A 15525-nucleotide genomic window follows, 5' to 3' on the forward strand; every position below is an offset into this window, starting at 1 on the left:
GGAAAGCTCTAGTTTTAAAAGCCCATAATTATACCTGTTTAAAAACTCTATACATAAACTACATAAACAGATAAGTATGTATTTGTGTATGAGAAGCAAACTACAGGGACACGTGAGTGGCTCCATCAGTGAAGCGTCTGCCTTCCACTCAGGTCATGCTCTCAGGGTCCTGGGATCGAGCCCCGCATCGGGCTCTCTGCTCAGCAGGGATCCCGCTTCCCTCCCTCTCTCTGCCTGCCTGTCTGCCTGCTTGTGATCTCTCTATCTGATGAATAAGTAAAAAAAAATCTTAAACAGAAACAGTAACCAAAAAACCTACAGTTCTTTTTGGGCTCCTGTGAGGACAGGTGATTCCTCCTCTCTCTCTGACAAACCCATATGCTGACCTTCTACCGTGAATGGTGTCACCTCAGCACTGGAAGGACAGTGCGGACACCACGCTGCAGGCCCAGCCAGGCGACAAGAGGCCTCGGGGGCAGCACACACCATGCCGCGGGCCAAACGACCAGACTGACGCACGTGAAGATGGGCAGGACGAGGCCAAGCTCCCCCACCCAGGGGGGAGGTCAGCTTCCTCTGATGTCTTTTCTGTCATCATCAAGATGCAATGATTTCCCTTATTGCAGCAGCCCTGAGGTCAGAAGCTCAAAGGTCTTCCGAGAGGAAGTACAGCGAGGACAGGGCTGGTGTGTCGACGTAAGGAAGGGGAGCTGAGGGCTGGAGTCAACCAGACAGGGCGTCTGAACCCGGGCTACTGTTCGGGCTGTTCCCGCCTACCTCGGGGGAGCAGTCAGTGGAGGGAAGGACTGCAGAACGGCACTGCTGCCTTAAAGACTGAAACACCAGAGACAAAAGGCCAAAGATGAAGAAAACACTGACCTCAGTTGTCTACTCCGAGAAAACACTACTGCTCACCAGCGTGCTTCTCTGGGACTAGCAAACCCACGAGACAGGTAGGGTCGGCTGTCGGCCGTAACCCTTGCTTAGGTGAGACCCCCCCACACACACAAGAGCCAGAGGCGACCAAATTAACTTCCCAACGGATAGTCACCCTCTTCACAGTTTCTCCGGTAATTTAACGAGCAAAGGGAAACAGAGATACTTCCAGAATTACTTACGTGTCATCCCCTTGGAAAGGCCTGTCATCCTTATCAGATGCCTGCCTCACGGCCTCTTTTTCTCTCTTCTTTTTCTCCTTCTTTTCTTTCTTTGAGAGCGTTCTCTTGAAGTTCTGAATAACACCTTCTTTCTCCTGCTTTTCAGGTCCGTTGCTTTGAGCCTTCTGGTGAAAGCAACATCGTTACTATGACGGCTGTTACACAGAGTCACAGAAAGGTCTTTACGGCCGCGCTAACCGCGTGTCACATGCTACCCCAACACCCCACTACAGAATGGGGACAGGTCCGGGTGATGGGAATGTGCTTTACCTTGACTGAGCTAATGGTTACAGGCATGTATTTAGCAAAGCTTAGTGAATTATACATCCAAGGTCCGTGTGTTTCACTGTGTGTATATTTTACCTTAATTCAAAACTAATATGTAAGCAAATAGAAAACCAAACCCACTAAGAAAACTAGGGTAGGAATCATAAAATCTGATTTTCAATGAATAAAAATCCAAATAATTTACATAAAGTTACTTTTTTTAAAAAAGCCTAACCAAAATATGGAAATAACTGGGGTCCTGGGTAGCTTAGTTGGTTGAGTGTGGCACTCTTTTTTTTTTTTTTTTTTTTTTAGAAAATTTTTATTTATTTATTTGACAGATAGAGATTACAACTAGGCAGAGAGGCAGGCAGAGATAGAGGAGGAAGCAGGCTCCCCACTGAGCAGAGAGCCCAATGTGAGGCTCGATCCCAGGACCCAAGGATCACGACCTGAGCTGAAGGCAGAGGCTCTAACCCACTGAGCCGCTCAGCTGCCCCAGGCGTGGCACTGCTGATTTCATTTCGGGTGATCGTCTCAGGGTTGTGGGACTGAGTCCCTGCACGGGACCCCACGCCCAGTGCAGAATCTGTCTCTCCCTCCCCCTCTACCTTTCCCCTTGCTCTAATAAATAAAAACTTAAAAAAAAAAAAAAAAAAAAGGAAATAACTGTTTAAATCATTATCTACTTCATATTTAACTTCAAAACAAATGTTAAGCATACTGTAAGAAGCTGACTTTTTTAGAGCAAAATTATTAAGTAATGTTTGTGCTAAAACTTCCAATTTCTTTCCCAGACCTTATTTATCTGCTTGTTAGTTCTTAATTCACAACACAGCCTGCTAGCAGATGACACAGAGGCTTTTCTTTTGGTATCATTAACAGGCTGGTAAAGAATCAAGAAAAGCGCGAAAGAAGAGTGAGCACCTTCTGTTTTATCTAAGCTAGCATTTCCATTTTCCTTGCTAGCCACTTTGGCACTGTCCTACCCCTCATGCGAGCTCTCATGCACACGGAAGAGAATCTCTGGCCCACTGCAAGGCACATCAGCTGAAAATAAGGGGGCAGGAATTAAATAAAACATGGACCAAAAGAAGAAGAAAAAGAGAGAGAGAAAGATGTCCATTATTCCTTTATATGAATTTGCTACAAATGCCAAGCCACTGAAGCACGTAACACGTAAGGCCAAGAACACATTCTGTGTATCTAAAACTCTTCAGCACGGAACACCGACATCACAGAAATAAAGTGGAAAGTCTCTGTTTCCAGAGTGAACAATGGCACTCTTTCCCAATCTGTTGAGGAAAATGATTAAACAGAAGACTTTTTTTCAAAATATCCTTGACTCTTGCATTTGCCATCATTCATCAACACCGAATCTAGCGTAAGGTGCCACTTGATCTGACACAGAGATGACCGCTGGTCTCGAGTCCTGTCTGTTTCTTAGTGCTCCGCAAAGAACAGCGGCACAGGAACCCCCATCTCCCGACCCAAGAGAGTTTCAGCATCACCGCATGACCTCAGCCCAGAAAGTCTGCTAATTTCTAATCTTACACAGGGTATGAAAAAGGTTGAAAATGTGCCCTATTAAGTTGTATCTGAAAAATCCACACATAATAGGTTATTAAAGTTCTATTTTCCCTTATGATTCTTATTAAAACATATTCTGACTTTCTAATTTGGTAAAAAACCTGGGGCTGATTACCTGATCATTCAATCTCTTAATAACAAAAGCTTCCATAATGCTTTTTTGCAAAAGTAAACAGCAATATTAGGGATTATTTAGTGAAACAGAGGATGAAACAGAGAGAAGTAGGAGTCCTTTCCATTTGCTTACTGGGAGAAGGGCAAAAAAGTCATTTAGGAAAAGCAGCAGACGGGACAGGTCAGTGGAGTCCCCCCATTATCGTGAATCTGTCATTCACCACGGTCAGACCTGGACCCGGGATGTGGTCAGCACGGGACGCAGCCAGCACGGGACGCGGAGGCCCTACCTTAGGAGGAAGGGCATCATTCTCGTTCTTAAGGACGAATCTGCCCTCTCGATCATCTTTATTCCAATTCAACTGAACAACAAGGGGCTTCTCATCTATATCCAATCTTCTTTCTTCTTCAAATCATGAAATGAGAAAAAATTAAGTCATGGTTATTCACCGGCACCAGCTAATACAACATTCTCCTAGACGTTTAATTTATAACTATGCTAATCCCAATTAGCGTATGTTAATCAGCACAGCAAAGCTACCTAATGCTAATACAATATTCTCCTATAAATTTAAATTAAGATATAAAATACTTTATTACCACAAGTACTTACTAACAGGCTGAAATGTCATTTAAACTGTTACGTGCTAGTTTTACTTACTTACTCTTTTGTTGCCACTGTAATATATACTACCATGTACGCAGTGCCAAACACTGACCAGGGCTAATGTCCTTATGACATTTAGAATCCAACTGGGAAAATAAGAGAAACATACACAAACTAGGGGGAAAAGTATACAGGGCTTTGCTATCAGCCTAATTCTGTAAGTCAAATTATCTCATATATGTAACTGGAAAATAAGGAAACAATGTTAACCTAACACAGGAGTTCGGCCAACCTGTGAGATTCCCTTCTCACACGAGTCTTCCTATCCCTCGTCTCCTAAGCTCACCAGGTCCAGCCCTCACAGCACCTCCCACCATGAAACCACCATCCCATGTCCTCGTCAGGGTGAAGTGCTAGGGTTAGAACTCCTTCTTGTTTGCTAGGCATGTACTGGTCAGGACAGTGACCGAGTGGGCATCCTGAGGGCCCGGCACACCTTGGCCGCTTAGTAGAAGCCTACAGCTGGCAAAGAGCTTCCACGTAACTGTAGAATGTCCACACTGAGGTCGGCAAACACAGGAGGTGGAGGCCAGCGGGAGAACCACCATGGTAAAGGAAGCAGGAAGGAATGGGACAGATTTAAAGGATAAAAAGACTTACACAGGCTTTTAGTAAATACTGTTTATAAACAGCAATGTTAATTATAAGAATACAGAAATAACAAATTCTAATTTATTATTTTATGAACTGAAAATATGAGAAATGAAAGAGCAATAAATTAAGGAATGGATGAAGTTTGAAATTCCTGCTACAAACCAAAATTACCAAGTTCTTCTTGTTGCAAAATTTGTACTAGATCAAAATTCTTCACAGTGTATTTTAAGAGAAATAACTTTGAGAACAACTAAGTTGAAATCGTAACAGTAAAAATAAAACCAAGGGTAGGGTATTCTAGAGCACATGAGCCTACTTATTAAGCGTAAACGCAGTCAGGGTCCTACCGCAACTTGGTAACTTTAAAATCTCTTTCTGCCTTAGTGGGTCTCACACTGTTGTTTTTAGGCAGAACCCTGTTTATTTTCCCCGCTGATTTCACATAAGGAATCCTGAAACACAGAAAGGAGAGGAGCGGAGTCTCGTGGACTGCGGGATGCGGCTCGGGGCCTGGGCTTACTGCACACTGGACATTCAGTTCACAGGCAGGAGGCAAGGGGCCCGCGGAAACATCAGGGAAACGAGATGCACTGGGTGGGCACTGTAGGCACTGCTTGCAGCAGGCAGCCCCTCGTCCACACCAGACCGCCTCGTCCCCTCTGCTAGCGCCACGGCAGGGTCAAAGCAAGAGATCCGTGGTGCTGGACAAAACCAGCAGTGCTGCCCCAGACCCACACGGTCAGGAAATGAGGACACACAAGCCCATCAGGGATGAAAATTTTAGTCTTCCCTGCATTTTATGTGCACAATTTTTCAAACATCTATCAAGTTGTTGTTAGAGCACGAATACTTATTAACTTGTCTGAACTGAACTACTCAGTAAAATGAAATGTTAAGTATTTCCTTTGACCCACAGGTGCCACTGAAAATCACAGACACCCTATGGGCTCCCTGATCTGAAAACTGAGAACAAGCACACGACAGCTCTCCCTGCACGGGAGGCACAGGTGCAGCCCACTGGGACAGGGACAGAGTCAGCCTGTCCCAGCCGCTCACCTCTGGGCGAGGACGGCTTCCCTGCCTTCTCCAGACACCTTTATTGGGCACGCACCCCCTTACAAGTAAGACAGTTTACTTTTTAATTAAAGGAAATTTAAAAGAAACTTCATCAAAATCATTCTATTTTTAGATCTCAAATTTCAATCTTACGTATTATCCCAAACACTTCATTTGGTGGCTTTCAAATGACCAAAAAGTAAAAACCCAAAAAGGTCTAAAAGTGAGTTATTTTCTTCTCGATAACCTGGTAATAAGGATTCCAAGGTAAAGGAAAAACTCAACCTCAGAAAAACCATCCAGAGCAAAGTACCCTCTGCTGAGATCTAGCTTTGGCACCGTCTGCATGTGCGACGTCCTCATGACGTCACCAGAGTAGTAAGTGAGCCTGAGCCACCTGACATCCTACTGGAGAAAAGAGTGTGTGGCCGTACCCAACTGCACACAGTATGAAAGTGTCCCCGCATTCCGCACGTACAAAGGAAACTGTGATTCCGACGCTGAGACAACTGATGCCCAAAGAGTGCTCAGGGCTCGGGGACGGGCCCGAACAGGCGCCACATTCCGGTCTGGATGGAAGGGGATCTTCCACGTGCTCACTGAGAGCTGCCTTTTTTTTTTTTTTTTAAAGATTTTATCTATTTATCTGACAGACAGAGATCACAAGCAGGCAGAGAGGCAGGCAGAGAGAGAGGAAGGGAAGCAGGCCCGTGCTGAGCAGAGAGCCCCACGTGGGACTCGATCCCAGGACCCTGAGACCATGACCTGAGCTGAAGGCAGCGGCCCAACCCACTGAGCCACCCAGGCGCCCCGAGAGCTGCCTTTTTTATAGGTGACTCCATACTTCCGAAGGACTCATAAAACTTTTAGAGATTTTCACATTTCTAATCAGTCTAACTTAAAATTGCTGCTTGATATAGATACTTAGCATATTTTCAGAAACTTTAGACTTAACTAAAAACAAGGAGAAATTACTACCTAAGACAATTTCCTCAAGATGCCCTAATCATCCCCAAAGAATAATGAAAATATACTGCCTCACATTAGAAAATACTCATTTTTGTAAGACTGATGACTTATACTCACATAACGTCTAATGGGGTTAAAATTAAGTGTCATATTATATATAATCTGCACGTAAGAGTTCTAAGAACCACGGCTCCAGAAGCAAGCAGCGCCCTGCATCATCGGTGCGCGGGCAACACCTCGGGCTGCCGAGATTTTAATGAGGACACACCACACTAACATATCCCTGCTGACCCAGCACCTGAACACCACCTTCCCGCGGGGTCTCACACGGACATTTCGCAGACACGCCACACTGTGCCTGCCCCTCCAGAAAGAGAAGCCCCCGCAGGAAAGTAGGCTGTGACTGGACCGCCCCACGGACCAACGCGCGTCGGGGATCTGGAGAGACCCCACCAGTCCCCTAAGTGTGTGCACAGACCTCCACTGACGTGCACTTCATAGAGGGAGTACTTGGGGGACGACAGCATCCGCATGTCCGGCCGGAATTTCTCCGCCAGCGTCTCGATCACATCCTGGGTGGTAGCAGTACTAGACACCCGAATGCATTTCGTTGCAAAGTTTCCAGCAGCTTTATCTTGAAAATAAAATCTCATCACTCCATGGAATTCCAAATCCTAAAAGAAAATAAAAAGATATGATTTTGGAAAAATAACATTCTAAACTCCTCGGCCACCCTCACTGCCCCCAGTGCGACGGAGGGCCGCAGGCTCATGGGTTCCTCCCACCCACCGCCCGCCACGCGAGCCCAACCAGTCGTCCGCCTTCAACAGACACCACAGATCCAGCCACAGTCTCATTCAAAGCAAGTCAGATGATGTCAATCCTTCCCGTTACTCCTGGCAACGACCGTCCTACGGGCTCAAAGCCCATCACAAGTTAAGTTTTTCTCGAATTCCTCCCAATCTATTTGCTGATTCTTCACTAATAATTATGACCTAATAACTATAATAGTTATGGAATAGTAAAATGCGGCTATCTGTATAAACCATATGAAAAGTAAAGCAGAAAATGAAACACTGACATATATTTCTAACCCCAAAGCTTTACTATACTTGCTCGACCCTGTCAGATCACTAGGCAGTCTGTCCTATCCACTTCCCACTGCCCCAGGGAAATACAGGATAAGTTAACATGTGTGTAAAAAGAAAACACACACACACATACACACACCCCATTGAAGCACAGATCGTGGGTTGAAATAGGGCCACTAATTATGGGGGTGACACTGAAAAAGCTTTATCAGTTAGCAAAATGGGTACTAACAGCCCTGCTCTGGTCTCTCAAAAATCCTATAAACTGTGTCTTTGTACAGCTCAGGTCAGGTGGCAAAGAAAGTCAAACAACCTCCTTTTGGGAGGTTTGTCTTTTACTCTGGCAACCCTGGACCTCCATGAAGTAACAAAACCTTGGAAGACGCCCTTGAACTGTGACCATGCATGTCAGCACAGCACCATACCACTGTGATCAGCACCGTACCACTGCGACCAGCACCGTGAGACGCCGCTGAGCTGTGACCGTGCATGTCAGCACGGCACCATACCACTGTGATCAGCACCGTACCACTGCGACCAGCACCGTGAGACGCCGCTGAGCTGTGACCGTGCATGTCAGCACGGCACCATACCACTGTGACCAGCACTTAAGCACAACATTCCTGGTATCAACAACAGCTCCTGCGTGCCAAGTACGTCCTATACTTCTTCAATGCCCAGAGCTGTCTGAACGCTTTCCCCTGCAGAGCTTCCCCAGCTCTCCTCTGCCGGCTGGCCCTCTCCCCTCACCGGTCCCCTGGCCTATCCCTCTCATCATCCAAACGTTTCCACTTCAGGTTACACTCTTCCTACCCACCCCCCTTCAGGCTATCCTAAGACGGCACAGGAGGAAACAAGAATTATTCTACACATTTAGTTGAATAAATTTAGGTCTCTATGGGAGTCCTACTTCGATCCCAGAATTCTGACGCTATCATCACCACTACTGTTCTGAAATCATCTTTAGATTACACTAACAGTCTCTCAAACATTAATTGGAAAAACTACCCTGGCTCCTCCCATGCCTCATGCTTCATAGATGAAGTTAAACCAAAAAGGCAAAGTAGCCTCGCACTTGCTCATTTTGCTAACACAGTAATCTTCCATCATTTGCGGCACAACGAAGCCAGGTGCGCTTAGACAAGATAGCACCACTTTCTCTGGTAACTGCCCACGAACACCTCCACGCTACCAGACGTCAAAGATCGGGGAGCGAACGCCCAACTGGGCAAGAACACAGAGGAAACCATCAAGAATGAATCTGGTACCGCAAGCATGGAAAAGAGGAGACCCCTCAACCGCCCTCATGAAAATGCCTTATGTACAGATTACTACTTTTTTTTTTTTTAAGATTTTATTTATTTATTTAACAGAGAGAGATCACAAGTAGATGGAGAGGTAGGCAGAGAGAGAGAGAGGGAAGCAGACTCCTTGCTGAGCAGAGAGCCCGATGCGGGACTCAATCCCAGGACCCCGAGATCATGACCTGAGCCGAAGGCAGCGGCTTAACCCACTGAGCCACCCAGGCGCCCCAGATTACTACTGTTTTTAAGAGGAAACTACAAATACAAAATCTCCGTTATTAATGTGGTTTTGCTACTGATCTCACATAAAATGTTGAGATAAAAGGAAAAAAAGGAACAAATCCAAGGGTAGAGATCCAGCAAGCAACAGCAGCATGTCTACAGAGAAATAGTATTTCTGTTGATGTTTTTAAAAAAACAAATCTCCAGGTTCTACAGCGAGCCTAAATAAAGCAGCCTACTAAAACTACCTTTGATTTCATTTGCACTAGATAAATGTCAATAAATATTAACTTACTTTGCCTGGTTACCTCATTATCACACAGAATACCTGAGTATTGCTATTACTAGAATAACACCTGAATAAATTAATACATTAGCACTGTTTAATTATTCAAAAAATAAGTTTGGCGTGTGTGACTAAGTCCACAGAATTTTATCAGACCTGAGAAGATTGATAAAATCAAGTTCCTGAACCCCAAAGATCAAACCAACTGTAATAATAACTAATATATATTAGTTAAAATATAACTATAACTAATAATAACTAACATATATTAAGAGCTACTGTGTACCAGATACTAAGAGTTCAGCATTTAATTCCTCGAACATGAATTAGGTGCTGTTATCATCCCAACTTTACAGGGGCTACAAAACAAGGTCCACAGAGGTTTTACGTCTGAACTCAGACCAGACAGCTTGCCAAGGAGCAGGGCTGAGACACAGACAGCATGAGCTGTCCCCTGAAACCGCAACTCTTGCACCACCATGCCCTAACCCTCCTTCCAGAAGCTTCATCTTCTAGAGGAAGATGGGTATGAATGTCTTCCGTTTCTTTACAACACGTAGAAGAGGGGTTCCAGAAAAACAGTGAAGAGAAAGAATTCTGACACTCAGAGGGGTCAATAACTTGCCACAACCCCTACCTAGACAGATCTGGCATCCGGATACAAGCATCTCAAAGCTCACTCTGTGATCGGAGGCGAGGCTCACACGGTGCGCGGTGCCTGATGAATTGCTCTATTAGCCTGTGAGCCTGCACGCTGCGAGGTGCGAGGGACACCTGGAGTTTGCAGCAGGGCAGAAATGAGTTGGCATTTCAACTTAATAGCTGTGTCTTTGAGTGAGTGCTCTGATATGCATGTGAGCTCCAATTTCCTTGATTATAAAATACAAATAAGCTTGTTTTGCGGAGTAAACTATATAAAGAACGAGCCAGCAGCACTCCCACTAGACAGAAGCTTTCCTGAGGGGCCTCTGATTCATTGCTCTAGGCCCTCCCTCAGTCTCTAGTACATTGCTTCGCACATAAAAGTAACAACAAATTTGAGTCAAAACTTCCAATAACAATATCCGATTCTTCCAGCTGTGGTTTGTCTGTTCTGAACTGATAAGGACTCTGGGACAAAACTTTAAATCTGTAATAAGCAGCCATGAAGTTTCAATGACAGGCTAACATTTATAACTGTACGAAGACCAATGCTTCCTTAACAAAGTCCTTACACAAACTACCCAAAAGACAACAATATTTAAAATTAAAATACACTGTTGCAGGTCCTCCAATACCTAAATGTACTGCCCACTTGCTAGCAGCATATTTTCAGGAAGAAACTTGTGTTTGGAGCAGGCAGGCCAGTAACTGGGGTACACCGGGGTTAGCTCAGGCAGCCACCATGTGCCAAGGGCAGTAATCTAGAGGCAGAAGATACAATGTATCACCTGTTTGTTTTCCTTTCTTTACAGGTTATTTTTTCCTGACAGGAAAACAAGTTTCTTTCTTCCCTAAAGGTATATACTTACCTTTGTATAAACTTCTCCCTGAGAAATATCACCACAAGGATTATTACAATGGAAATGGAACACTACTTGGGCTAGACTTAATGACAACTCAGAAACAAAACTATTTTAATATTTATCAGAAAGAACAAACCAAAAGCAACGACAACCCCAAACCGCAGAAGGCTGTATCAGTTACTAGAGAGTCAATGCAAAGAACTAAGGGTTAAAGGTGGAGATCCACTTTGAAGTATGTTACCAATATCTTAATCAATGAAACTGATCATTAAGTCACCCTCCCCAAACCAGTAAAAACTCACCAGGGCAATCCTAAATCTCCTTTTGCCCAAAGTACTCAGAAGCACTGGCTCTAAAGCCAATCGGCGGACAGGGCTAGTCCATCCTCCTCAGTGTGACCAGCACTCGTGTGAAGCCACTTCTAGCCCGCAGCAAAGCAACGCTGACTGTAATGGGTAGTCATCCGACTCCCCGCGGGGAAAAGGGCCGCCGACAGAACACACTGCTTTATTACACACAGAAAATTCATTCCTAACGCTGGTGCTTCCAAAAATAGGAGCAAATGTTAAGAAAAATTACGGCTGTGCCTCAAAACACACACACATTATTAGTACATAAATTGATCAACTAGACAAGAGCCATCTGAGTGTTAATAATTTAGGTAGAAGATAGAAAAAATACTTGAATATGGGTTTTTGGAATCTTACTTACATGAACACTGTTTCTTAAACACCAGAACTTCAAGGATACTCTTTAAAATTATATGCATTTCAGGAAAGCTTAAAATAAGTAACAACTGTAAAACGACGTCCTGGCCAGGCTCATGCTTACTCCTCCCATGCCCTTCATTCCCAAGGCGGCCCTTTCCCTGTCCTTCCGGCCTACTCCCCATTCCTATGGGGGGGGGGGGGCTCCTAAGAAACCCGACGTTTTCTTTTTAAAATATTATTTATGTATTTCTTATCACGTCTAATTCCCATCCAGTGCTACGTCAGTTTCAGGTGGGGAACAGAACAGCTCAACTACAGCGATCTTGGCGCTCACCACCGCACGTGTCCTCTTAACCCCTCACCTGGTTCACCCAACCCCCCAACCACCAGTTTGTTCTCTGTATTAAGAGTGAGTTTGTTGGGTGCCTGGGTGGCTCAGTGGGTTAAGCTGCTGCCTTCGGCTCAGGTCATGATCTCAGGGTCCTGGGATCAAGTCCCGCATCGGGCTCTCTGCTCAGCAGGGAGTCTGCTTCTCCCTCTCTCTCTCTCTCTCTGCCTGCCTCTCTGCCTACTTGTGATCCCTCTCTTTGTCAAATACAAATAAATAAGTAAAATCTTAAAAAAAAAAAAAAAAAAAAGAGTCAGTTTGTCTCTTTTTTCTTTGCTTATTCACCCTTTTTCTTTTCTGTTTAAAAGATTCTAAGTCATGTCTGCACCCAATGTTGGGCTCTAACAACCCAAGACGGAGAGTTGTAGGCTCTGCCCACAGAGCCGGGCCGGCGCCCCCGTTCTGTTTCTAATGGCACTAATTACAGCACCCTGTAAATGGTACCTTACAAGGTTTCTGTAAAAATTAAGTAAATGGGTTTGTTTTATACTGAACACCCTTCAGATAACTACAGAGTACAGATTAAGAGTTTCCTCTTGGGGCACCTGGGTGGCTCAGTGGGTTAAGTGTCTACCCTCGGCTCAGGGCATGATCTCAGGGTCCTGGCATTGAGCCCCACATAGGGCTGCTCAGTGGGGGGGTGGGGGGGGTCTGCTTCATGCCCAGAAATGTTGCAGAATCTGTTTCCTCTTCTGTGAGAAAGGACTTCCACAGGGCACCACTGCTCTGAGGGCAGGAACGCTAATGGGCATACACTCATGTGAGAGCACGCCTCTCTGATCCCGCAGTCATATGTTTATAATAAAATAATTCAAATATCTTTTGTCTGAAAATAAATTTGTAATCTGTTACACGCCACAGTGTCCCCCTGTTCAAGTGTGAGCCAACTACTTTACCTCTAACACCTTGATGCCAGTTCAGCAAAGATGAGAAAAACCAAGTTTACTGAACTAGGGGAAAAGTTATCTTTCAGGTGGAAAGCAAGTTTTCTGGATCAAAACACACACACACACACACACACACCCTCAAGAACAACAAAGCACATCTCCCATTTTACAAACTCTTAACAAAAACCCATCCGGTGCACACACACCTTCACACACTATAAATGCGCCGTCACCCAGTGGAGAGCACACGGCTGCGAGAACCAGGAGGGCCCCCTGCTATCTGAGACGCTCAGCGGTGCTGCCGGCAGGGATTTCTTACCTTCGGCTGCCCCCATGGCTAACACTCGCGAGCCTGGACTCTGCCAACCGTCACCACGAGCTAAACCTGCATTCCGCTGCGAGACCCTAACGGAATCAGTAATCTACCCAGTTCCTAAGTCCACATCATGGGGGGTCAGGGGGAGGCGTCAAAAAGTGAAGGTTTTCCCGAGGGAACTCTTAGAATTTTTAAGTCTCCAATAGCTACCACACATACACGTACTGCGGACTGAAACAAGATCAGTTAGACAATATACTGAACCACCTGACAGGAGAGCGATCATCACATTCATGATCAAAGACTATGTCTATATTTCGGTGTATATTTCAGTGTAATCTTTAAATGTATTTACATAACAGATATACAAAAACAACCCTAAATGCCACCAATCTGAGGTTAAAATCAACTTTGCTGAAGATTCTTTGGAAGTCTAGCAAAGCCCATCAATCTGTTCTCAGAATAAAAATTTTAAATGCATTAAATAAAATACAAAAGATTACAAAAGAAACAATTACATTAAAACACAATAATTAAAGTAATTTTGGGGGCACCTGGGTGGTTCACTTAGTTAAGCATGTGCCATGGGCTCAGGTCATGATCCCAGGGTCCTGGGAGCAGGGAGCCTGCTTCTCCCTCTGCCTGCAGCTCCTCCACCCCCTGCCCGTGCTCTCTCTCACTTACTCTGTTTCAAATAAATAAAATCTTAAGAAACAAAAAAAGAACAATAAATCTTGAAAATTTTTAAGTCATGGAGATGAATATAAAGGAGTTTCATCTATTTAATTTCCTTATTTAAAGTGTTTAATATAAAAATAAATTATAATTACAAACTTATTATTAATGAAATAAATCTATTTTCATAAAAATACAGATGCTTTAGAAAAAAATTCAAGGAGCTGGATTCTCTAAGAAGAGAATGAAGTAACACCAGAAGCTACGTGTCAGCGGCCCGCGCTGAGCAAGCAGCAGGTGTGCGGGAAGGGAGGGAGGCAGGGCCTTGGAAACGGGCAGACGTTCGCTGGGACTCCGGTGTTTTCACTGAACGCTCACTGGGCTCCGGGCGAGATGCCTGAGCTCTCCGGTTCCCTGCCTACAAAATGGAGAGGCGACTCTGTCCCACCGCGTGTGGGGTCAACACACCCCTGCGGTATCTAGAAGCAGCCGCTACGAATGAGGCACTGACGTTGCTCTCTCGCAACGGCTCACACGTGACCATGGGTCTGAAAGGCCCCGAATCCCATCTCTAGCAAAACAAAATACAAAAGCAAAAACAATGGAGCCCATAAGAAAAGTAACTGAAAAATGTGAAATAGTTAACTTTATAGAATAAAACTGACACTTTACAACACTTATAAATTGCTTTTGAAGCTCAATATCCAAAAGTTTCCAAGGATCTGACTAGAACCAAATCCACATACACAGAATTCCTGACCTCTGTCCTCAATATCACAGTGGGATAAGATCAAAAAGAAAAGCCAAGAATATAAAATTAGAAAATGTGTTTTTGTAACCTGCTTCTTAAATCTGTACTGAGATTCTTTTTCAAGTACATAAAATGTTAAAAAGGAGTTTCAGGGCACGTGGTTGGCTCTGTCAGCGAGGTGCCTGCCTCCTGGCTTCAGCTCAGCTCACGGTCCCAGGGCCATGGGATGGAGCCCCACATCAGGCGCCCCACTCAGTGGGGAATCTGCTTGGAGATTCTCTCTCTCCCTCTTACATGCCCCTGCTTACATGTTCTCTCTCCCAGAAAAAAAAAAAACAACAGAACAAAATAAGTAACTAAGAAGGACCTTCTAAAGCTGAGCAAAGGTAGCGCACCACAGCAGCTGTACACACAAGCAAGCGGACGGTCATGTCCCGCACTTACAGTAGCTCGCACACCGAAGTAAATTCTCTGCTGACTGATTCAAAGAAGCTTCCTATAATCAAAATGCTGCCATCCGAATCTTTCTCCTCTAGTAGCACAGCAGACTAAAAACTGAATTCATAATTCAACCTACTTTGATTAAAAAAAACAAACAAACTTCACGCAACCTTCCTAAATTAAAAATATCCTCCAAGCTCTATGGTAGAACCGCATTAGTACGACCCTAAAATACAGGCTGTGGTTCGTCCTCTATGTCCTACGCAAAATACCCAGAGGGGGCTGGGACAGAGGAGAAAAGAAAGAGTTAGAAACTAACTCATCGTGGGACCGCCGATGCAGCAGAAGTGACATGGACTAGGGTGGTCTTACAGCAGGAACTTCACAAACTCGACAAGCCCTCTGGTCAGGGAGGCTCTGCGCTCGCCAGGCACATGGCCGGTACTCTCCCCCTTGGTATCAGGAATGCTCCTGAACCGTGCAGTCAGTGCCAAGCAGGACCTTCCCACCTGACTTGCCGTCTCCCTCTGCCTTA

The 15525-nt window shown here is 44.9% G+C and overlaps 1 protein-coding gene across 26 annotated transcripts in view; it reads right to left on the bottom strand.

Annotated features, from left to right (window-relative positions):
* AFDN (afadin, adherens junction formation factor) overlaps positions 1–15525 on the bottom strand; it is a 127279-nt gene that overhangs the window by 90988 nt on the left and 20766 nt on the right. For 19 of the 26 annotated variants that reach the window (XR_014311717.1, XM_082730470.1, XM_082730467.1 and 16 more), the window contains exons 2-4: positions 6893–7088; positions 3419–3534; positions 1119–1282 (exon numbers count right to left, since the gene is read on the bottom strand). Coding sequence is in view for 25 of the 26 variants with exons in the window: in XM_082730470.1 (XP_082586596.1) it covers positions 1119–1282; positions 3419–3534; positions 6893–7088 (476 nt within the window). In the remaining variant the exon portion in view is untranslated. Of the gene's footprint in view, positions 1–1118; positions 1283–3418; positions 3535–6892; positions 7089–10594; positions 10618–15525 lie in introns of those variants that run through there. The other 7 variants (XM_082730449.1, XM_082730465.1, XM_082730464.1 and 4 more) reach the window with 3 other exon arrangements.

This window comes from Mustela nivalis (genome assembly GCF_964662115.1).
Source record: "Mustela nivalis genome assembly, chromosome: 5".
Classification (NCBI taxonomy): domain Eukaryota; kingdom Metazoa; phylum Chordata; class Mammalia; order Carnivora; family Mustelidae; genus Mustela; species Mustela nivalis.